Source organism: Oenanthe melanoleuca, chromosome 19 (assembly GCF_029582105.1).
Source record: "Oenanthe melanoleuca isolate GR-GAL-2019-014 chromosome 19, OMel1.0, whole genome shotgun sequence".
Classification (NCBI taxonomy): Eukaryota; Metazoa; Chordata; class Aves; order Passeriformes; family Muscicapidae; genus Oenanthe; species Oenanthe melanoleuca.
In genome coordinates, this window is record NC_079352.1 from 8,792,404 (window position 1) to 8,814,495 (window position 22,092).

Sequence of the window (22,092 nt, forward strand, 5' to 3'; positions counted from 1 at the left end):
GTGGGATGAGCCTCCCATCAGGAATTCCCAGCTGTACTTTAGTGCTGTCTCTCACAGGCTGCTTCTGCCCAGGGCAGAGACAGGAGCTACTCTGGGCCCCTGTGCTGTCTGCTGCTCACTGATGCACTGGTGGGTATCATGCTGTGTGTTCCATGAGCAGGAGCTGAGGGATGGCCTTTGTTTCCAGGAGAGCAGGGAAACAACTGCCTGGGAAAATCCCATTTTGTCACCTGCTTGGCTTCAGCCCACCTTTCAGGTGGTACACTGAGATATGCAACTGCATTCTTTCCAGTGGGCTTGATTTCCCTTTTCCTGCATGCAGACATGAGGAAGCCAGCAGTGCTGATTTCTAAGGGCAGTGTATCTCCCTGCTGCCAGGGCAGCAGCCTCTGGGATCCCAGGGGCAGCCAGGGCAGAAGGATGCTGGCAGAGCTGGATGTTCAATGTCACATGCAGCTGCTGACCTGCTCCTTGCCCTCCTGATGGAACAGCTGCTGCTTTGGGGCAGTGCCAGTGCTCCTGATGCCATCTGTGCCAGCCCACGAGGCACGTGGGGACCCATGGCCCAGCACACAGGCTGTGTCCTGCTGATGGAGACCAGGGCAGGGTGTCCCAGCTCACAGCTCTGTGGCTCTGCTGCTCACTCTGGGACTTCTCTCCATGTAAAATTTAATAACCACAGTGTGGATTGACTGTGACATCACTGGTTCCTGCTGGAACATTCCCCACTCTGCATTTAGATATTTTTGGTCCATTTATTAGATAATACAGAGATTTTCCCTTTCTGGACAGAACTGGCAGTGATTTCTGTAGTGGAAACCTACTGGGAATGATGCTAATCTAGTTTCTGAGGATTTGCTTATTGGGGCAGCACATGCTGGGCTAATTTTAGGGTACATGCTCCATGGTATTTTTTCTATCCACAAGTAAAATTTTAATAAGGGAATGTAGTATTCGGACAGCAGTTTGTGTTTTGGGATTTTTTTCCTTTTATTTTCCTCCAAAAAGCAGTAAAGGCAAAATTGACTCAGTGAGTATTTATTGGCAAATTAGTGTTCCTAAAGCCTTCCTTTTTGCTTGTTCTTTTCTAGAGCTTGGAGAAATAAGATTTCACATAATGCATCTGGGATTGGATTACTGGATTGAATTTTGCAAAGTGCACTGGGGATAGCTGAGCCTGTTTAGAAAGCAGCTAAGCCCCTCTGAGTCAGTAAAAATTCAATTCATGATAGTTGATGAGGGATTTTTTGGATGGGTTTTGTTTTGGGTACTTTATTTGCTGTTGGATGGTCATATTTCCTTTGAGGTATTTTATCAAGGTTTATTAAGTTTTTGGTGGAGGCTGTGGTGGGATACAGACTTTCTCTGAAAAGTATGATGGAAAAATGCCTGGAAGCTGGCAGCCCTCCTCCTGCTTGCTTGTTGAACACAAACATTAATTTTTAAAGGAGCTCTTCAGCTGAATTTGTGTGTTGTGACCATTTTGGAAACCCATGGAAACATGATCAGAATTTATCAAAGCTGTGGTTGTGATGGGTTATTACTTTGTGCACTCAGGGTCTCCTGCTCCTTCCCTCCCTCTCCCCTTTGTCTCCTGCTGAAAATTGAGGTTTTGATGCTCCAGCCAGGCCAGAGCAGATGGAAATGATCTCTGTGATTCTGGTAACAGAGCTCAGGGTGCAGCAGTGTGTCTGAATTTAGATTCTCTGCAATAATAGTGTCTGAATTTGGATTCTCTCTGTAAAAATTGGCCTGATTGTTTTTTCTCCTGCACTTTCTTTTCTGTTTCCTAGGACAGTGGTACTGTGTTGCTGGTGTTCCTGGGGTTTTTTTGGTTGTTGAGTTTTTTTTGAAGGGGAGGGGGATTGTGGCTTTTGTTTGATTGGTTGGTTTGGGTTTTTTGATGCTTTGGAGTTGAATTCTTTTGGCAGAGAACATCAGAGAAGTTTGCACAGTGCTGTGCAAGGAGAGGTGTGAGTGTAAGAACCTGGGGGTGGCTGGGCTAAGCTGAGGGAAAGGAGAACCAGGAAAGCTGCAAATTTCTCAGTGCGTGGGATAAGTTTTAATAAGGTCATGGAGATCTCAAAATTAATTCTGAACGAGGTAAAAACTGCCACAGCAGGAAACCATAAAATATTTCATTGTAGCCCTGTGCAGGATCCTTCAGTGCCCTGTGCATCCTATAATGGCCCTGAGGAGGAGATTGCAGAGTGTGATATGGGAGAGGGCTGCATCCTCCTCTCCTTTCAAGAGGAAATGGCCACAGAAGCAAAATGCTTTTGCTCTTCTAACAGGAAGAAATAATGGTTTTCTAGGTGAGGTTTAATGCTCTCAGCAAATCTTTGCAGATTTTGCATTAGAGTCATTTCCTCGAGTCAGACTTCCCTGCTGCCTGGTCAGTAAGCACAGAAAGCATAGATTATCAGTTAAGAGTATCGACAGCATTTCAAGTGCTATCAGAGAACATTTAATTCAGTTTAATTTTGTGATAAATCTCATGTTTAATCCTCTGGTTGCTCTGTAATCATGTCTCTATTGATCTTCTCTGAATGACTGCATGCAGTTTAATAAACTTTGCCATTAACCCAAGCTTTCTAAAAGAGGAGATTGATTCCAGTATCAGGTCTGATAGAACCAATAAGCACCTGAAAATCATTAAATGTGTCCATTATAAAATATTTGCATTAAGATCAAAGTAAAAGTGTAGAGGTGAATTTGCAGCTTATTAGAGAGAGAGTTTGCAATTGAAAAGTCTTCAGTGTGTCAGTCAAAATCAGCAGCAGTTTTGAACTTGGCTGATTCAAGCTGACACCTCTTTTCATTTCTTATTCCTCAAATCCCTCTTTCATCCTATTGAGCAACCTCCTTCTCTCGTTTCCCAGCCATAATTATATCCTTTAATTTATTCCATCTTTTTTGCCCCAGGCATTTGTTTAGTCCAGGGGTTTGAGGTCATTTTTGCCTCATAATAAAGCTGCAGGCTTGGGTGTCTTTTTGAAGTGTTGGTTTGGATTTTCTGTCCTGAACTCCTTTTCTAAGGAGTGTCTAATCTCAAGTTACACGGGATGAAGGGCTGGGGAGGGAAGTGCTGTGCTCCCTGTGTGTCACTGTGCAGGGAAGAACAGGAGAAACAAGAGCCACACACACAGCCTTGGCTGAGTGACAGCAGTGGGGATGCAGATGGAGATGCTGCAGGAGGGAGATGTGCCATGAACCCCTCCCTGTTTGCTCTCCACAGCCAGGCTGTGATCCTGTGCTTCCTGTGGGGCTTGCTCCATCTCCCTCTCCCAGGATTTAGCCCTGCAAAGCACAGATGGAACAGGATGTGGCTTTGCTTCCATTTCCCAGACAAGCTCTGCTGCATGGGAGGGCTCAAGGCCCAAACTCATGGAGCTATTGATTTCCTTTGGAAAACCAGTCAATGGGAATTAAATAGTTTTAGGCCCCTGAATACCTTCTTTGTGGTCCAGAGCTTAGCTGAGTGCTGCAGGGCACAGGGGGGATCAGGAATTCCCTCATCCACCTCCAAGCCCCACATCCATAACTCACCTTCCATCCCATCCAGATCCAATCCTGTGCCTGGAAGGGCACAAATGGTGATCAGGAATTCCTACATCCACATCCATAACTCACCTTCCATCCCATCCAGCTCCAATCTGTGCCTGGCAGGGCTCAGGGGGAGATCAGGTCAGACAGAGAGATTTGGAAACTGGCCCCTACAAGCAGCTTAGAAAATAAATCTTTCCTAGGAAAGGTTTCCTTCCCAGTACAAACTGATTTCCTGCTTCTGGTTCTTATTCTCTTCAGCTGTCTGTTCCTGCTCCAGGCAGTTTTACAGAGACAGGAGCTGGGATGATTCCTGCAGCAGGAACGGTTCCGAGTTCAGTCGAGGCAATGGAGTGGGGTTTGACTCTAAGTGCTGCTGAAGTGATGTGATTCACAGCTTTTGTAGCTCCTTGCAAGTTTGCTGCAGGCATTAGCAAAGCTCTTGACTTCAGATGTTCTGCTTTAGAACCTGATCTCCCGAATGTGCATCCCTACCAAGTGAAATTTGTAGCTTCTAGGTGGCTATAAACAAGAAATATTGCAGTAATTGCTCTTCCAGGCACTAAATAGCCCTGAATATTAGATGACACTTCAGTTTTAAAAGACCTATCTACAAAATATCTTGAATATTTGCAGCAGACATTATGTTTTCAGCCACAGCATAACTTTGAAGAAAATTTTCTTTTTCTCTCGTGTGTGAGGTGGATTTGCAGGTTCTGTGCCCTGAGATAAAACTGGAGAAAGCAGCCATCTCTGCTTTTCCTGTTTATTTATTCATGCTGTGCTCTGTGCCCATTTAACTGGAGACTGTGTTCTACACACAAATGGCAGGGAGGATCTGTGTCACCTCCTAGGAACTGCTGTATGAACCTGGTGGGTTTTTGGGTGATCCCACAAAGACTTTGGAGCATCACTGAGCCCAGAGCTGAAGCCAGGATGTGATGCCTTCCCAGCAGTGCAGAAATAGAGGTGGAAAACTTGGCATTTCCTCAGGGGTCTGGGCTCTGTGCTGGGCTCAGGAACAGAGCACTTCTGGTATTTATTTCCTCGTGTGCATGAGTGAGGATTCTGAGATAGGAGCAACTTATGTCTCCTTTGTAAGTGGTGCAAAGGACAAGGCAATGATAAATCTTGTCTGTTATGCTAAGCTGTGTTCTGAACTGCAGAGAGGGGGATTTGCCAGTGATCAGCACCGTACAGGAATGTAATCCCTCTGGTTTTTTGATCATCAAATTTATCTTCACTGTATCTGTTTCCTTGGGGAAGAATAAGCCAGCAATTGGAAAGGTTACATATTGCTCTATTCCTTAAACTTTTGTTCTTTACTATTTTTTTTTCAGCCTGAATGCTAGAAGGTGGTTTCATTTGCAGATGGGAAGTTGAACAATTGTTTATTTTTTCCCTCTAATTTCAAAAAAAGCTTCTGATCTTTTTCCTAATGAGGAATATTGCCAAGCTCACCTTAAGTTGCAGTCCTCAGTCCTAGCTGAGCTCTCTTTCCTTCTTCTTGTTTTCTAATCACTGTTTTTTCTCTTTAAAATCTTTGCTCATCAGCCTTCTTGGCTGTATGCCACATGCCAAAAGAGTGGTAGAGTTAGGGAGTTCCTAGAGAAGAAAAAAAGAAAATCCAGAGGAATATAAGACAGTAGGAGCTTAGAAGACAGAAAAGCTCCTGTGTTGAGTAGTTTGAATTCTTGAATACAAGATGAGAAGAATTGTTTTAAAATAGATTAACTTTTTCTTAAGGCTCAATAATCACAACCCATTAAAATGTGGAGGTTTTTTGGCTGGGTGAAAATATCTGCAGGTTGGATTACTGATGGATTGCAGCACCTGGCACAGCCCATGAGTGTTTCTGCTAATTCTATCCTTTCCTTTGCTCATTCCTGCACTCTGTGTCCTGCTGCAGAGGGATGCTCTGCTTTCCCTGTGAGTGTAAGGCTGCCTGTGTGGTGCAGCAGGGCAGGACATGGATGTTTCCACCTCTCCCTACAGCAGCTTCCTTTGTTTTCACCTGAGTTGTCTCAGGGTGGCGTCTCTGTCTCGACTCCAGGTGTTCTCCCCCACACAGCAAAGCCAAGTGTGTCCCAGCTCAGTGCCCTTCTGTGCCAGGACATTCTAGGGAGCATCCTGAGACCTTTGGGATGCACAGGACTCTGCTGGTGCTGCACCATCTTCCTGCAAGACAAGGAATGCAGAGGTGCTTCTGATCCAGTTTACAAACCATAATACATTTTTTATGACTGCTGAGTGCTGTGCTAATGAATGGTGCCAGTGTGAGGCTGAAGTCATCTGTTTCCCAGTGCAGGGACAGCAGGGAGGAGAGCTGTCTAAGCCCACATGCATTTATTCTAACCCTACCATAAGGGGGATACCCTTGAAATGTAAAATTTATAGGCCCACTAACTCCTTGCCTGGGTCTGTGGCCTGCCAACCCAAGTGCTGTTTGAATTATTCAGAGAACACAATCTGTGTGGAGGGTGGAGGAGCCCACAGCCAGCTTTGTGCCAGCAGCTCCTGCACTGGAATTGTATTTCCCATCAGTGAAATCTCCTGGAATGTGTGTTTTGATCAGTATATGCATATCCTGCATAAGTACAAAACTTTTATTTTTGGGAGGAAGTTTGAATTTTAAAATATTTTTTCCATTCTAAAGGAGAAAAAAAAGGTGAAAATCAAGAAAACTGTGTGAAGAAAAAAAAAATCCCAAAGTTTATGAGTAAAACTGAAGGGTTGCTCAAGTATTTAGACATAGTGAAATACTTGTGTTTCATATTGTTCCATGTGGTTATTGATAATTGTTCAGCTGGGTTCTCTCCTCCATGAACACCCTATTTTCCAAGGATAACTATTCCTGGCCCTGAAGCTGCCCCTTGAGCTGAGGCAGCTGTGGGAGATGCCAGTCCCAGCCCATCCCAGCTGGGTGTGCTCCTGCTCCAGGGCAGTGCTGGGCAAGGCTGGGCTGGCTGGGACAGTGCTGGGTCCTGGGGGTCTGTGTCACCAAAACTGTGCCACTGTGTGTCACAGCACAGGGGACAGCCCAAACCCAGCACTGCTGCCTCAGTGCTCCTCTCTGCCTTGCCTCGAATCCAACTGAGCAGTGCAGGAGCACTGCAGCCTCTTCCCTGGCATGGAGATTTACAGGGAGCATCCCTGGGCACTTCTCTCCACATCTCTTTTCTATTTCTTTTCATTCCTCAAACAAAGAAAATAAATATGAGCATGTGGCCCTGCTGCTCCCAGGGTAAGTCAAGCACATTTATTTAAGGCACAGTGCTGAGAGATAAACCCAGGGCCATGGGAATGCATTTCCCTGATGTGTGAGCTGGCTGGAGCAGGGTGGGATGGAGGGGCTGGGTCTGTGTGCTGGCAGCTCTCAGAGCTGGGCTGGTTCTGCTCAGCCATGCCCAGGGAGCAGGGTGGGATGGAGGGGCTGGGTCTGTGTGCTGGCAGCTCTCAGAGCTGGGCTGGTTCTGCTCAGCCATGCTCAGGGAGCAGGGTGGGATGGAGGGGCAGCAGGGGCAGCTCAGCCCTGGCTGCTCTGCCAGGATCAGGAGCTGCAGGGACAGCAGGGATTTACCAACGAGGAATGAAGGTTTGCATGAGGAGTTGAGAGAACGTGGCTGAGGTGGTGTCAGCAGAGGACACAGATCCACTGCTGGGACAGGCCAGGTCTCATTGCTGCTTCAGCCTCAAAAGGCAGCCCCAGCTGTGCTGAGGTCACTGAGTCAAATCTGCAGCAAAGACAAACCTTGGACTTTGCTGGCAACTTGTGTGAGACCTAGAAAAGTCTCTAGAGAAAACACAATGGGGCTCCTAGGCTGGCAGAAGCTGGCTGGAGCCAGAGCTCCAGGATCTCTTGGCAGGAGCACACAGGCTTCTGGCTGAAGCAGTCAGAGCAGAATCAGCTGTGTGTACTCTGCCTTCCACAGAGCCAGCAGCTTCAAGAAAACAAATCCATGTCCCTGCAGTCGAGGCTGGCATGGCTCAGCACTTCCTCAGCACCAGCTCCACTTTGCTAACTCAGGTTGCACAGGCTCCAGTAATTTCTTGAGTGTTCTGCACAACTGTAACAAGCACAGTATTTGAGTGACTAAACAGAGAAGGCTGAGAATACCATGTCATGTTTGAAGAACATGAAATAAATGAATAGCAATCAAGTGCTCTGATGCTCATCTTCATGTATGACACCAACTTTTGCCAGCTCAATAGCCTGCACCAGTCTTAGATTTCCTCTACCTCCAGCTTGTATTTGATATGTGGCATTGAGGGAGGCCATGGCAGCACATTATTTCAGAAACACCTCTTCCCTGTATCCTTATAAGCCATTAAAGCCCAATTTTCAGGAGTGCTCAGCACTCCTGGCAGCTGCTGAAATCAATGCAGGCTGTGCTTCATTAGAGAAAGTGCTCTGTGGAGCCAAGTTCTCCGAAAAATCAAATCTCAGGTGTTTCCCAATGAATGCTTAAAATCAGCAGATGTTTCTGACCTGAACATGTCAGTACTGTTGTTGCCACCTCTAAAATGGGAATAGTGAAATACCTTTGGAAAAACAACTGTACAATAGGCCATTGGTATTTGTTGAGTATCTATCTGATACCATCTGAGGAGCTGTGCAGAAAAGCCCTTGAGGAAATTAATCATTGTGCATGCAGAGGAGGGTGTGAATGGAGTGTCAGTAAACAAGACCCAGGTCCACACTATGGACAAAGAGGAGCAAACAAACTCCTGAGTGGTTGCTCATTAGCTGAACACCTTCCATTCTGTGTAGGGAAATAGGAGCATGGGATCATGTAATTAAAGATTGTATCTTGGCCTGCATGCACAAGAGGCCTGAATTAAGGTGGTGGCTGCTGCCTTAATCCTGGCCTTTCATAACTTCCAAGCCCTTGACTTTGTAACCTCAATAATGTTGCCTTAATGTATTTTTGTGTGTAATTTAAATCGGCAGGACCTGAAAAGGAGCCTTCTGTTTATCAATGCTGTTGTTAACAAATGATTTTTGGGATGAAAAATCAAAGCAATCTCTTTGCCACAGAGTGCATCCACACAACATACCAGGAGCAGACAGCAACTTGCCCTGGTGCTGTTCTCCTTCCCCTGCAGCCCCCCCAGCCTGGCACTGCCTTTCCCCCCACTCTGTTGCACAACTGCTTTTGCACAATCCTGAACCACTTTGTTTTCGTAGTCCAGAGAGATGCAGGACACAATGGATTGCAGCTTTACAGAATCAAAGCAAACAAAACAAGATTAAACCTTTCTGTGGAGGTCTTGTGGCTTGAAGGAATTTTTGTGATTAGTGGATGGGCTGCTGCACCCAATATAGTTAACATCACACCTCTCTTCACCAGTCCCCTGTGTTTTAAAATACCATAATAGTGACACTGAGAATCCTTTTTTGTATTGTGTCTTACACCTGCCTTCCTTTTTCCTTGGTGTTTTTTTAAGAGTGTTTGCAATTTTTTTCTCAGAAGAAATTCTGGAGAATTTCCAGAAGAAATGCTTCTGAGAAATTAGTAGTTCATCAGAAGAATACACAGTACATTTAACTATTTTATCTGGAGGTAAATTAATGGTTAGTATAAGCATCTCCATTTATATTCTGATTTTGATTAGAGGACTGTCCAGTGCATTATTTTCTGACCTTTACATCTTGTTTTTCCTGTTGGAATTAAAACAGCAAATTATGAAACATGAGAGAGAGGTGCTGAAGATTTGGGGCATTTTCATCCACCATCTGTAAAATTCCTCCAGTGTAACAGAAACACAGCAGGAGTTGATGGGGACTGTCAAGATGTGATGGCAAATTGGGTACCCTCAGACCAGCAATGATTCTGCGGGGTTTGGTTCAGTTTGTGCAGCTGTTTGTGCAGTTTGGGGTCAGTGTGTGCAGTCTGGGTGCAGTTTGTGCAGTTTGGGGTCAGTGTGTGCAGTTTGGGATCAGTGTGTGCAGTTTGGGGTCAGTGTGTGCAGTTTGTGTGCAGTGTGTGCAGTTTGTGTGCAGTGTGTGCAGGTTTAGTTCAGTGTGTGCAGGTTTAGTTCAGTGTGTGCAGTTTGGGCTCAGTGAGTGCAGGTTTGGGGTCAGTGTGTGCAGTTTGGGTTCAGTGTGTGCAGTTTGTGTGCAGTGTGTGCAGGTTTAGTTCAGTGTGTGCAGGTTTAGTTCAGTGTGTGCAGGTTTAGTTCAGTGTGTGCAGTTTGGGCTCAGTGTGTGCAGGTTTGGGGTCAGTGTGTGCAGTTTGGGTTCAGTGTGTGCAGTTTGTGTGCAGTGTGTGCAGTTTGTGTGCAGTGTGTGCAGGTTTAGTTCAGTGTGTGCAGTTTGGGGTCAGTGTGTGCAGGTTTTAGTTCAGTGTGTGCAGTTTGGGTTCAGTGTGTGCAGTTTGGGGTCAGTGTGTGCAGTTTGTGTGCAGTGTGTGCAGGTTTAGTTCAGTGTGTGCAGTTTAGGTTCAGTGTGTGCAGTTTGGATGCAGTTTGTGCAGTTTGGGGTCAGTGTGTGCAGTTTGGGATCAGTGTGTGCAGTTTGGGGTCAGTGTGTGCAGTTTGGGTTCAGTGTGTGCAGGTTTAGTTCAGTGTGTGCAGTTTTGGGATCAGTGTGTGCAGTTTGGGTTCAGTGTGTGCAGTTTTAGGTTCAGTGTGTGCAGTTTGGGTTCAGTGTGTGCAGTTTGGATGCAGTTTGTGCAGTTTGGGGTCAGTGTGTGCAGTTTGGGGTCAGTGTGTGCAGTTTGGGATCAGTGTGTGCAGTTTGGGTTCAGTGTGTGCAGTTTAGGTTCAGTGTGTGCAGTTTAGGTTCAGTGTGTGCAGTTTGGGGTCAGTGTGTGCAGTTTGTGTGCAGTGTGTGCAGTTTGGGGTCAGTGTGTGCATTTTGGGTTCAGTTTTAGTTCAGTGTGTGCAGTTTTGGGATCAGTGTGTGCAGTTTGGGTTCAGTGTGTGCAGTTTAGGTTCAGTGTGTGCAGTTTGGGTTCAGTGTGTGCAGTTTGGGGTCAGTGTGTGCAGGTTTAGTTCAGTGTGTGCAGTTTTGGGATCAGTGTGTGCAGTTTGGGTTCAGTGTGTGCAGGTTTAGGTTCAGTGTGTGCAGTTTAGGTTCACTGTGTGCAGTTTGGGTTCAGTGTGTGCAGTCTGTGTGCAGTGTGTGCAGTTTGGGTTCAGTGTGTGCAGTTTGGGTCAGTTTGTGCAGTTTGGATGCAGTTTGTGCAGTTTGGGTTCAGTTTGTGCAGTTTGGGTTCAGTGTGTGCAGTTTGGGGTCAGTATGTGCAGTTTAGGTTCAGTATGTGCAGTTTTGGGTTCAGTGTGCACTCCCACAGAAAAACCCTGCGGTAAGGAGTGGCACAGAGTTATTGCCAGGTGGTTTTTCAGTTGCTGTCAGAGGGCAGGGTGGGAGGGAAGGGCAGTGATGGCTCTGGGGTGGGGCTCATGGGGGTGATGTGTGTACCCACAAAGCCCTGCTCTGCTGCCACTGAGGGTTTCATCAGTGAGTTCTCATTTATGTAGAAGAAGATGGACTTTGCTGAGATAAATCAGGCACAGCTCCCTGAAAGACCTGAAACCTCCTGCCATGAGAAGTGCCCTGAAGGAGCTGGGGGCTGCTCCCCCTCCCCTGGAGCTGCTGGAGCCAGGGATTGCAGTGCCCTGCCAGGCAGGAGCACCACAGCCCCTTCCCCACCAGGGCACCTGCAGCACCATCAGCCTGATTAATGTGCCCAACAGAAATAAAACAAATGGAAATTTTTTTTTTAGATTATACAGTACACTCATAAATATTAATGCACTGTTGTATTGAATTGTGTGTAATTACATATTTATACATTTAAGTCACCTTCCTGATACACTTAAGGCACTTTGCTGATGAAAGATATCTCTGAAAGAGATGGTTTTAAACTGTGCCTAATATGTTTGTAGGATTTACTTAATAATGTGTGGGCTTGTATGCTGGCAGGAGAGGAGAAAAACCTCCATTAGAGACTGGAAGTGTTCATGGGGTCTGCTCAGGCTGAATCCACTCCTTGGGTAGCTGCTGAAAAATGTGTCTCAACATGAAATATTACTACATCTCCTTATCTATGTAGATAAGGTCTGTGCAGTCCTGTCACCTTAGAGTAATTACAGCTTATTACTCTAATCATGGTGATGCCTGAAGTCTGTAATTAAGATTGTGCTGGCTAATGTACTAGCACACGGCGTGGTACAGCTATTGTCCTCTCTAAACAGGGGAAAGATAAAAATGGGATGAGGGAGAAAGGGCAGCAAGTGGGGAAGTGATTTATGCAGGCTGTGGTTCCCAGCCAAGCACTGCCTCCACAGGGCCACTCCATGGGCACAGTCTGAGATAATCCCAGGCAGCCCTGCACCCTCAGACATGAGCAGAACACCCTGGGAGAGCTCTCTTCAAACTGCTTTGAGTGCATCTTCTCCACCTTTGTCTCAGTTTCGTTCTTTTATCATCTCTGTCCTCATCTAGTCTGCAGATGAAGAATTTAACACACATTTCTCTCTACATATTTATTTTCAGGCCAAGTCTTGTCTCTGTTGAAATCCATGAGAGGCTCTACCCCACAGGTCCCTCAAAAGGGTTTGATTTGTCAGAATTCAGCTGGTGAAAAGCAGACAGCTCTTCTGGAGGAACAGGGTTGTCTAAACACCAATCCTTATGGCAAAATTTCCTACCAAAGAGGATTTAAGGCCCCTTTCACAAGTTAGGCGTGTCTGGAGCTCCTTGGCCTCTGTTTGCTTGTGTTCCTTAATTTTGAAATTCCTTAATTTTGAACATTCCTGCCAGTCATTCCTTCTGCCCTGGAAGGTGCCTCTCCACCCAGCTTGGGGAAGGCTTTGTGGATTTGGTGTCACTCATCCTTGCCACAGGTGTGTGAGCAGATTCCTTCCTCCCAGCTCTCCTGAGCTCCACCTTTTTTAGCTGAATGTGACCATTTGTGAAGATTCCTGCAGTTGTCTGGAACATGGGCTCTGAGGAAGGATCATCCTAGGAACATCCACAGTGACCTGCTGAGTCTGACCCATCTCACACCCCCCTTAAAGCTAATAGGAGCATTTTTTCTTGATGGGAGTGCCTGGCCCCATTAGACATTTTATAAGCTTCTGGAAGCCTGCCACTGTTTCATTTAGATCACTCACAGCTGGGGAAAAAAAAATCCCACAAAAGCTACTTAGTCATTAGAGGAATTTTTTTTTTTTTTTTTCCAAAAAGTTTCCCCTTTGTTCACTCCTTCAGCCTTTCACATTTAGAATGAATCCTCTTGAATAGCATTTGTATCTACAAACATGAGCTTTGTGTTTTAACAGAAGTCTTTGCTGGTATAATGTTCTACTCATAAAACATTGGATTTTTATTTTTTTTTAATGCTGAACTGAAAAAAAGAACTGTCAGCAGCATGATAGCAATCCTAAGTTACCAATCAGTTCTAACATATAATATCTGTTATTTTATAACCTGCCCTTGCCATCCAGGAGGTCCAGGTGTGTTTGTGGATGCTGCAGTTTTACAACTGTTGATGGGGAGCACTGGTGAAATGGATGCTGCACCTGAGAATTTGCCTTCCTGCATTTATGGTGTGCAGCTAAACTAAAACCTTCCTGGGAAGGGAGCAGAAGGTGTGCTGAGAAAAGGGGTTGTTCTTGCTTTTGATTTCCTTGGGCAGCTCCATTGGATCCCCCAGCTTGTGCACAAGGAGATCCCAAAGCATTTTAGGAGGATCAGTGCTACTCCTGAACTCTTTTCCAGCAGAGCCAGGGAGGAACCAGCGAGCAGACACAGAAGGTTCTTAAATTACTAATCCTGTCTTGTAGCTAAGGATGCTCAAATTCTCTTCCATGAGGTTGGATAAGGCTCCTAACTTTTTGGGTATGGATAACACTATGAAGAAAAGCCCAGGGAAAAGTCCTGTGGTGTCTTAGGTGAAGAAAAGGTAGAAAAAAATGTCTTATAGCTTCTGTTCAGTACTCCCTCTTTAATGTCTGTAAAATCATTCCCTTTGCTAAATATCAAATTTGAACAATGACTGTCTTCAGTTTAATTAATCATCTCATTGGTTTCAGTTATGAATTTTGTGAAGCACTTGTGTTTTAGAGAGTCATTTAGGGAGCAGTCTTTAATTAAAGCCAAACTGCTTTTTGCCTTTAGGCATGTTTTTTTTTGCATAAAAAGGTGCCATAATTTGAATTACGTTCTCCTGAGCCTCAGTCTTTATGTGACACAGGGACCAATAGCCCTTGCTGCTGTCAGTTCTAATATTGAGTGACTATAAACAACAGCTGAAAGGCTCACAGGATTACCCAGCACTTCATGGTGGGCATGGAAGCTCTTGGCTCAAGCAGCCAGTGCTGCAAGCAGCACCCTGCTGCAGGAAATTCCCCTCCCAGGGCAGCAGCAGACCCCAGTGTGGGCAGCTCTGGCAGGAGATGTGAGTCAGCACACTCCATTTATTGGATGAATAAATGCAGAATATGCACTGTAATTAACATCTTCTCAATAGCTTCTCGTTCTTCTCTCCTAATGAATTCTCCAGCCTCCTCTTCCTCTGCCTTTAATTCTGTGCTATTGAAAAAGATTCATTTCAAGTAACATTTATCTGAAATGAAAATAGGGATTCTGTGTGTTGCAGGTTATTTGTAAGAAAACAGCTGTCGGCTAGGTGACAAAACTCACATTTGTGTTACAAGAGTGGAGTATTTCTTTATAGACAGACATTGATTCTGGGGGCTAAAGGGTCAGTGACAAAGTTTTCAAATACAAGTTGCTTTTTTTGTGCACTTTTCACCCTTCTCCCTGAGATCTGGAAATCTACTGCTTAAGTCAGGCTTGAGGGAAGTGTGCCCTGAAGTCAATGCTGATTCATTGGCCCTAATTGGATTTAGGTCAGCTGGTGCCTTGGCTTCTCAAATACAAGAAATAATAAGAATAAATATTGAAAGGTCAAGCATTATTTAAATCATTTAAGCACTGTAAACAAATGCTGTCTTCTAAATGTGTGCTGTCTTGATGCATGAGATGCTTATGAGAATTGAGGTTGACTGTATGAAGTCTCAAGGGGGATGTGTCTCCTTCCATGCACTCACTTCATCCTGCCAGTTTTATTTAGCATTTGCCTATCTTTTGATTGAGAGGACACCAGTGAAGAGTGGGTTTGTTCTTTTCTGGTGACTGCAGCACTGCCCTGAGAGTGCTTTGCTGATCATCTACAACCAAACCAGGGCTATAGTTTGACCAGAGTGTTTTTTCTTCTCCCTCTGCAGAAGGACGTGGCTCTGAAACCTCAGGAACGTGTGGAGAAGCGACAGAATCCTCTAGCCAAGAAGAAACGGGAAGCACTTAGCAATGGGCTGTCCTACCTCCCAAAAAAGAACAGACTGCCCCACCCCCAGTACAGCTCGGACCGGGAGAATGACCGGAACCTGTGCCAGCACCTGGGCAAAAGGAAGAAGCTCCCCAAGGGCCTCAGACAGGTGGGACACAAGTTTCCTGCTGCAGGGAGGGAGGGCTCTGCCCGTTGGCTCATGGTATGTAGAAGCCAATTTCTCATTTTGTGGGATTTAATGTTTTTGTTGTTTTGTTCTTGGGCTCTCAGTGTGAGGTGGTGCAGTGTCCTAGCACTGCAGGCTGGGAGGGACAGCAAGTGGTGCACTGCTGCTGATCTGGTTAATAAATGTGTGAAGTGATGTCCACAGGCTGGCTGTGAGGCTGTCAGGGCAGACAAATGGGGTCTCTCTGTGACTGCAAGGCCAGCTTTGTCCTATAGAGACCTTGTCTGCAGGCTTTGTACACAGAGGCAGAAGAGCCCTGTGAACATGCAGGGTCAGGTAATTGCAAGAAGGGCAGCTGTGAATCAAGGCAAAGCTCCAAGACTGATTGGAGTGTGAGGAGCTCATTTGTGAGGTGTCAGTGGTGCTGGTGTCTGCTCTCCTGGGTTACTGATCACCTGCCCTAAGCAAGAACTGCCTTCCCAACAGTGGTGGAAGTCAGCAGGACATCCAGGATTGCAAAGCTTGAGGCTGTAAACACTGGGTTTGTCTTCATGACAGTGCAGTGTTGTGTTTGCTGTGTTTTTTTAAGAAGAAAGTGTGACAAGTGTGATTTCTTTGATGCTGATAATAGTACATAATAGTAGTGATCAGGTCAACTTTTTCCTGTATTTGAGTGATATTAATGACTCTTGAACCAAAATTTCAACATTTAATGGAGATGGTTGATATCCATGGAATCAGTTTTCGTCCTTGCTTAGTGCAAACCAAACCTTGCTTTGCAGGGAAACTTGTAGCAAATAGTGATAATTCACTGCTTCTCATTTTGTGAGCTCAGGGACATGGAAGGAACGTTGAGGATGACAAGTATGCTGAGTTGTATTCAGTTTTGATATGCAGAGTCAGAGAAGCTGGGAAAAAATATGTTTCCATGATAATTTTGAAGCCTATATGTTAAGCTGTATATAGGAATATAGTAAGAGATTATACAGAATTTTTGCAGAGCAAAGAAATTGTAAAATGTCTGTTCTACAGTACCAGCTGTTAAAGGTGTTTCTTCTGATTTAATTTTACTTGGCATTTTAAAGGAAGGTGGGGAAAACTCTTCAGGATATTTGATGCATTGATTCCATTATCAGTAGATATTGAAGGTTGCTGTGTTTCCTTGACTGTTTCCTGTGTTCACCTCCGTGGTCTCTGTTCTGTTTTGGTCTGTCAGATGTGTTTGCTTTGGGCAACAGAACTGACTGTGTGCACTGTGAGCTCTCCTAGTGGGGCCTAATGTCAGGTGGAACCTTTCTGCCCAGAATTTCATCTGTAAAGGAAATTGGCCTCCCTGCTGATGGAGATTTTTTGTGAGGTTGTGTTTTTGGGAATTGCATTGGCTTGGAAGGTATTGAGTGGACAAATGTCATGGAAAATGCTTTTCCTTGGAGCTGGTAAATCTGAGTACTCTGCCTAATTCCTAAGGCATAAGACTGAGAGGAAATAAAGTATCTTGCTCAATATAAATGTGATACATTTGGTAGGGGTAGAGCTCCTCAGATAAGAACATTTAAGTCTAATGAACAATGTAGGTGCTGACAAACCCATACAGCTTTGGCACTTAACATGGAAAAAAGCTGTCATGGAAAAGACTACAAAGTTCTTTGGAAATACATGCCCTGTAGAAAGAGTTTTGGGTAAGCATTTTCTGACCTCTTTCAAGACAAATGGTGAAGAACACAAAGAAGGAGGAGGTTGATAAATTCTGAGCATGTTTTTTTTTATCATGTTACACTTTTCCACCTCAAGGTCTCCTGCCTGCACACCCTGGGTTGCTTTCCCCACCCAGATCCATCCCACTCAATCCCTGGGCTCCTGAAGGGGAAGTAGATTTGCTTGTCAACCTTCTCAGACAGCAGTGAGCCAAGATGGGGCCACTGTGGTTTGTGTGTGACACAGCAGGAGTGTCCAGAGCCACATCAAGTTCAGGAGGCTCCTGCATACCTACAGTGTCTTTGCTGTATTAGGACTTTATATTTGATACATAAACAATTTATCCTGCCTCTCCTGTCCCTGGGGGAATCCTGACTTGCCAGCTGTGATTAAGGTAACTGGATGGCAGGATGTAATCTCAGAGCTGTCACTTGCATTCCTGTGCTCACATAAGACCTTGGCTGCAGTCTGTCCTTGCTGGGAAACGTTTTATACCTGGAGATCTCGTTCTTAGTTTTTCCAGTGGTTGACAGTCCTGCTGGATATGCTTTCCTGTGAAATCTGTTATCTGCTGGAAGTAGCTCTCACTGCAGGATTTAGGGTATGAAGCTCCCTTGTCAAACAGATTTAGTTGAAGTCAGCTGTTGAAAGCATTGCTAATTAGTTTTCAGAGAAAATCCTTGCAGTATTCATGCAGGTATTTATCCAGCTCTGCTGAAATGCCTACAGGTTTATTGAAATCCAGAAAATGTGAAACTGTAGGTTAATTAAGGCTCATATTTTACTAGTGAGAAGACTTTTGAACTCTGCTTTGTGAGCTTTTATAAATGTACTTATTAAATGCCTCGAGGAAATTTTAGCGTTAAGCAAACATAAGACTCATCAGAATATTTCTCCAGCGTTTAAATTTAATTTCCTTTACGTTAATTGGTGATGGCATGTTTTTATGTGCTTTCTGTAAAAATCATTTGGAAATCTTAAAGTGAACATTTTTAAACTAGTAAAAGGGTGGCAAACATTTTTTTAATGGGTTTTAATGAGGTTTTATTCCTCGAGGTCTGAGCACAGTGGGACATACCAGGAAACAATGAGCTTTCAGGGCACAAGGAGGGTTGAGAGTATTTTGATAATGAGGGGGAAGATAATTTCTCTTTGTTCAGTGGGTGTGTGATTTGGGAAGAGCAGAAGACGTTGACTTTTGCTACCTCCACAATTTCCTTCACTGTTTTTCTTCATCTGGTGGGAAGTTCTTGCATTTTCCTGCAGAAGAGGATCATCTCTGGATATGCTGCAGTGTGTCTGCTGGGCAAGGGGTGCCTTGGCTGGCTCATATGTGCACGACAGCCAGAGGCTGCTGGGCTCTGCTTTCACCTCCTGATTGCAGAGACGCTTCCAGAATATCAAATCCCAACCCCAGATACTGCAGGAGTGCAGGGAAGGAGACAAACGGTAATAAATAGGAGGCGGATGATAAATAGAGGGAAGAAAACTCATGATGGAGAAATGAATTAGGAGGTAAATTGTAATGAGATAAAGGAAAAATGGGAAGAACAGCAGCAGAAGATACACTGCTGACTCTGTCAGTCCCCAGCTACAAGTGTTATAAACCATTGGCTCTCACCTCGTAGTCCATTACATGAATCAATTAAAGGGGAGGGAGGGGAGTGTTGAAGCTGTTCCTTCTCAGAATTAAGTCCACAATCCTCTCGGCAGTCTCACCCTGAATTTATGCATCTTAAATTCGAGGCTTCTGAGCCTTTGGGTGGCTGACCTGGACAGCCAGCCTTGTCCCTGCCATCAACACCTGAGCCCACCGCATTTGGCTGTGTCGCTTTAGTGGCAGCACACGTGTCCCTGTGCAGAGGTGCCGGTGTTCTCAGCGCAGCAGAGCTGTGCTGCAGAGGGTGCAATCCTGGTGTGGCTGCGGCTGTTCTGTGGGATGGCTGGCCGGGCTTCTGGGGCTCTCGGGGGCTCTCGGAGCTCTTGGAGCTCTCGGGGCTCTTGAAGCTCTCAGGGCTTTTGGAGCTCTCAGGGCTTTTGGAGCTCTCGGAGCGCTCAGACTTCTCGTGGCCCTCGGAGCTCTCCAGGCTCCCGGGGCTCTCAGGGCTCTCTCCGGTCCCAGGGCTCTCGGAGCTCTCTCAGACCTCTCGGAGCTCTCAGGGGTCTCGGAGCTGTCAGGGATCTCAGGGCTCTCGGAGCTCTCAGGGCTCTCTCTCCGGTCTCAGGGCCCTCGGTGCTCTTTCAGGACTCTCAGGGCTCTCGGTGCTCTCTCAGTGCTCCCAGACCCCTCAGGGCTCTCCCCGGCCCCAGGGCTCTCGGAGCTCTCTTAGGGTTCTCAAGGCTCTCGGAGCTCTCTCAGGGCTCTCGGTGCTCTCTCAGGGCTCTCGGAGCTCTCTTAGGGTTCTCAAGGCTCTCGGAGCTCTCTCAGGGCTCTCGGTGCTCTCTCAGGGCTCTCGGTGCTCTCTCAGTGCTCCCAGACCCCTCAGGGCTCTCCCCGGTCCCAGGGTTCTCGGTGCTCTCTCAGGACTCTCAAGGCTCTCGGAGCTCTCTCGGTGCTCTCTCCGGTCCCTGACCCCTCAGGGCTCTCCCCGGTCCCAGGGCTCTCGGTGCTCTCTCCGGTCCCTGACCCCTCAGGGCTCTCCCCGGTCCCAGGGCTCTCGGTGCTCTCTCAGGGCTCTCAAGGCTCTCGGAGCTCTCTCGGTGCTCTCTCAGGGCTCTCGGTACTCTCTCAGTGCTCCCAGACCCCTCAGGGCTCTCCCCGGTCCCTGACCCCTCGGTACTCTCTCAGTGCTCCCAGACCCCTCAGGGCTCTCCCCGGCCCCAGGGCTCTCGGAGCTCTCTCAGGACTCTCAAGGCTCTCGGAGCTCTCTCGGTGCTCTCTCAGGGCTCTCGGTACTCTCTCAGACCTCCCAGACCCCTCAGGGCTCTCCCCGGTCCCGGGGCCGGGCGCTGCCGGCCGCTCCCCGGGCTGGGCCCCGGGCAGACGGGAGCGCAGCAGATGGGGCCGCATTGTCCCCGGCACTGCGATCCCGGGGAGAGCTCACTGTGCTGACAAGCCATTCACAATGTGCTATTTACAGTTTGGGTTTGCAGGCTCTCAATGACATCCGAGTGCTCTTTAGCAACTGCCTTCATTACTACTTTTCTAAGAGCTGCTAATTGAAAATGAAATTGTGGGTGGGCTCTGGGAGTGCTGCAGCAGCTGCCAGTACGATGCACAGCCACGGAGAAGTGTTTCCTCTCCTGAGTTCTTTATTCTAGCTCTGAAACGGCAGAAATGGGGATGTTTCTGCAGTGTGAGGTCAGACACCTTGCAAATCCTGCCTACAGCACACATCACCTGGAGTGAGTGATAAAGGCTTGAACCTCCTTGAATGTAGCCGCTGGAATTTGGGATTCCTTTACTGGCAGCCGGTGGATTTCAGTGACTGTAAAACTGCTGAAGATCAGGAAGGAACCTGAGCTGTGAAACTGCCTCATTCAGGGGATTGGAAGCTGTGTGTGGGATTTTTGGGCTGGTTTTGCACTGCCAGAGGTCTGGCTTGGTATGAAGTGACAGGAAACATCACTACTGACTGGTGGAATGTGGGACAAAGCCACATGCCTTGGGAACAGAACCAGGATCAGGTCAGCAGGGATATGGCCACACATTGATGGAAAGGGAGATAATGCTCCCATTCTGTATGTAAAGGGCTTATTTCAGATTCAAACTGCTAGTGCAGCCACTTTGAAATGAGTGGATTTGCTGTTTGTGCTGCAGCCTACACAGCGTGGTTTGATTCTGTGCCAGTGTGGCCAAAAGTGTGAAGGCACCTACAGCAAGTGTCACCAGCAACAGGACTTGCAGGGGCCACTGGTTTAACAAAACTGTGTTGGTACCGTGCCACTCAAACACTGGTTATTAATCTGGCATATCAAACAACATTCAATTTGAAAAATAACTCATGAAATGATGAAAATAAATCAGATTACAGCTCTGAAAAAAATAGAAAGGGCCATATCTGGATAAATGAGCTTTGAGGCTACATCACAGCACGAGTGGGTGTAGTAATACAGTGAGAGAAGATGCTCATGTGATAAAGGGGATGGGTAGATCTGGGCTTTGAGAACCCTTTGTAGCATAGAAAATGGGAAAGAGATCTGTGGGGGAGGGATGAAGAGGTGAGGCTTTGCAGAGGTGTGGGCTGGGCTGTGTTGGGTTTCTGAGGGGTAAATGTTACACATGGTGTGCAAACAGAGGGGAATGCCTAGAGAGGGGCAGGTTTTGTGAGTGAATATTCTCTCTCTGCTGATGTCCAGCTCAGTTTATCCAGGCCACCATGTGCTGTGGACATGCTGAGTGTTTCGTGCTGGCCAGTTGGTAATTTCACCCTTGGCAGGGACCCACACTTTATCTTCACACATGCTTGCTGTGTGGATTCCTGCCTGTGTGGAAGCATGTGCTGAAAGCAGGGCTGCCATTCAGTCCCCTTCTCATTTCCCGTTTGGAAACCGCCCTGGGTGACAAACAGTGCTTGAATTACAAGCATTTTGTGATTCCAGACTGCTGCTTGTCTCTGATCAGAGGCCACAGAAATCTCCAGCTGCACTTAACCCGCAGTCACCGTATCCAGTGCGTCATCTGTGAAGGCACCCAGCTGCTCCAAAGCATCCAAACAACTTCTGGGCCCTGATAATATAGAATTGAGCTCAGTGGGCACAGAAAAGACTCTTGTTCTCTGCAGAAAGGACTGAAAAATGATGTGTGTGGCTTCGTGTGCCTGCTGTTCCACACTGCACATCCCCCGTGACTTCCCCGAGCTCCTCAACGGGCACTTTGGATTCCAGGAGAGCACACACAAAGCCAGGCTGGGGGAGTGCAGAGCTGCTCTGGGACACCGGTCTGGGCAGGGCAGGGCTGTGCTGAGGCACAACAAACCCCTGCAGTCACTGCTCAGTGCTCAGGGAGCTGCCACTCCACCAAACACGCAGTGACGTGTCACAGGCGTCCTCCCCCCATAATCACCAGTTTCACCTGCAATTTTTCAATAAGCTATTGAATTATACCTCTCTAAATGATACACTGCAAATCCAGCAGGTCCTAATTGCTAATGATGGTTCTGAAAGACTTTCATTTGACTGTAATTAGGTTTGCAAGCAATCAGCTGCCCTTATCAGGATGGAAACACATATAATGTAAAATACAGGCTGGTGGGAACGGAGCGTTTTCTTAAAAGGAGGAGGGAAGAGAAAGATGTTTTATTAGCAGAAGCTGTGACATATTTTAACACCTTGAAAACATCATGTGTGAAATTAATTCTGCTCAGTATTATACCATCTGGCAATGTTATTGTTCTGTGTATATTGCCATGTAAGTGTGCTTTTTTCGTCTGGGTATGAGCC

The 22,092-nt window shown here is 46.5% G+C and overlaps 1 protein-coding gene across 3 annotated transcripts in view; it reads left to right on the top strand.

The window, feature by feature from the left end:
• Nucleotides 1–22,092, top strand: part of AUTS2 (activator of transcription and developmental regulator AUTS2) — a 760,670-nt gene that overhangs the window by 182,868 nt on the left and 555,710 nt on the right. For all 3 annotated transcript variants that reach the window (XM_056506763.1, XM_056506765.1, XM_056506764.1), the window contains exon 2: nucleotides 14,788–14,997. In XM_056506763.1, the coding sequence (XP_056362738.1) occupies nucleotides 14,788–14,997 (210 nt within the window). The remainder of the gene's footprint in view (nucleotides 1–14,787; nucleotides 14,998–22,092) is intronic.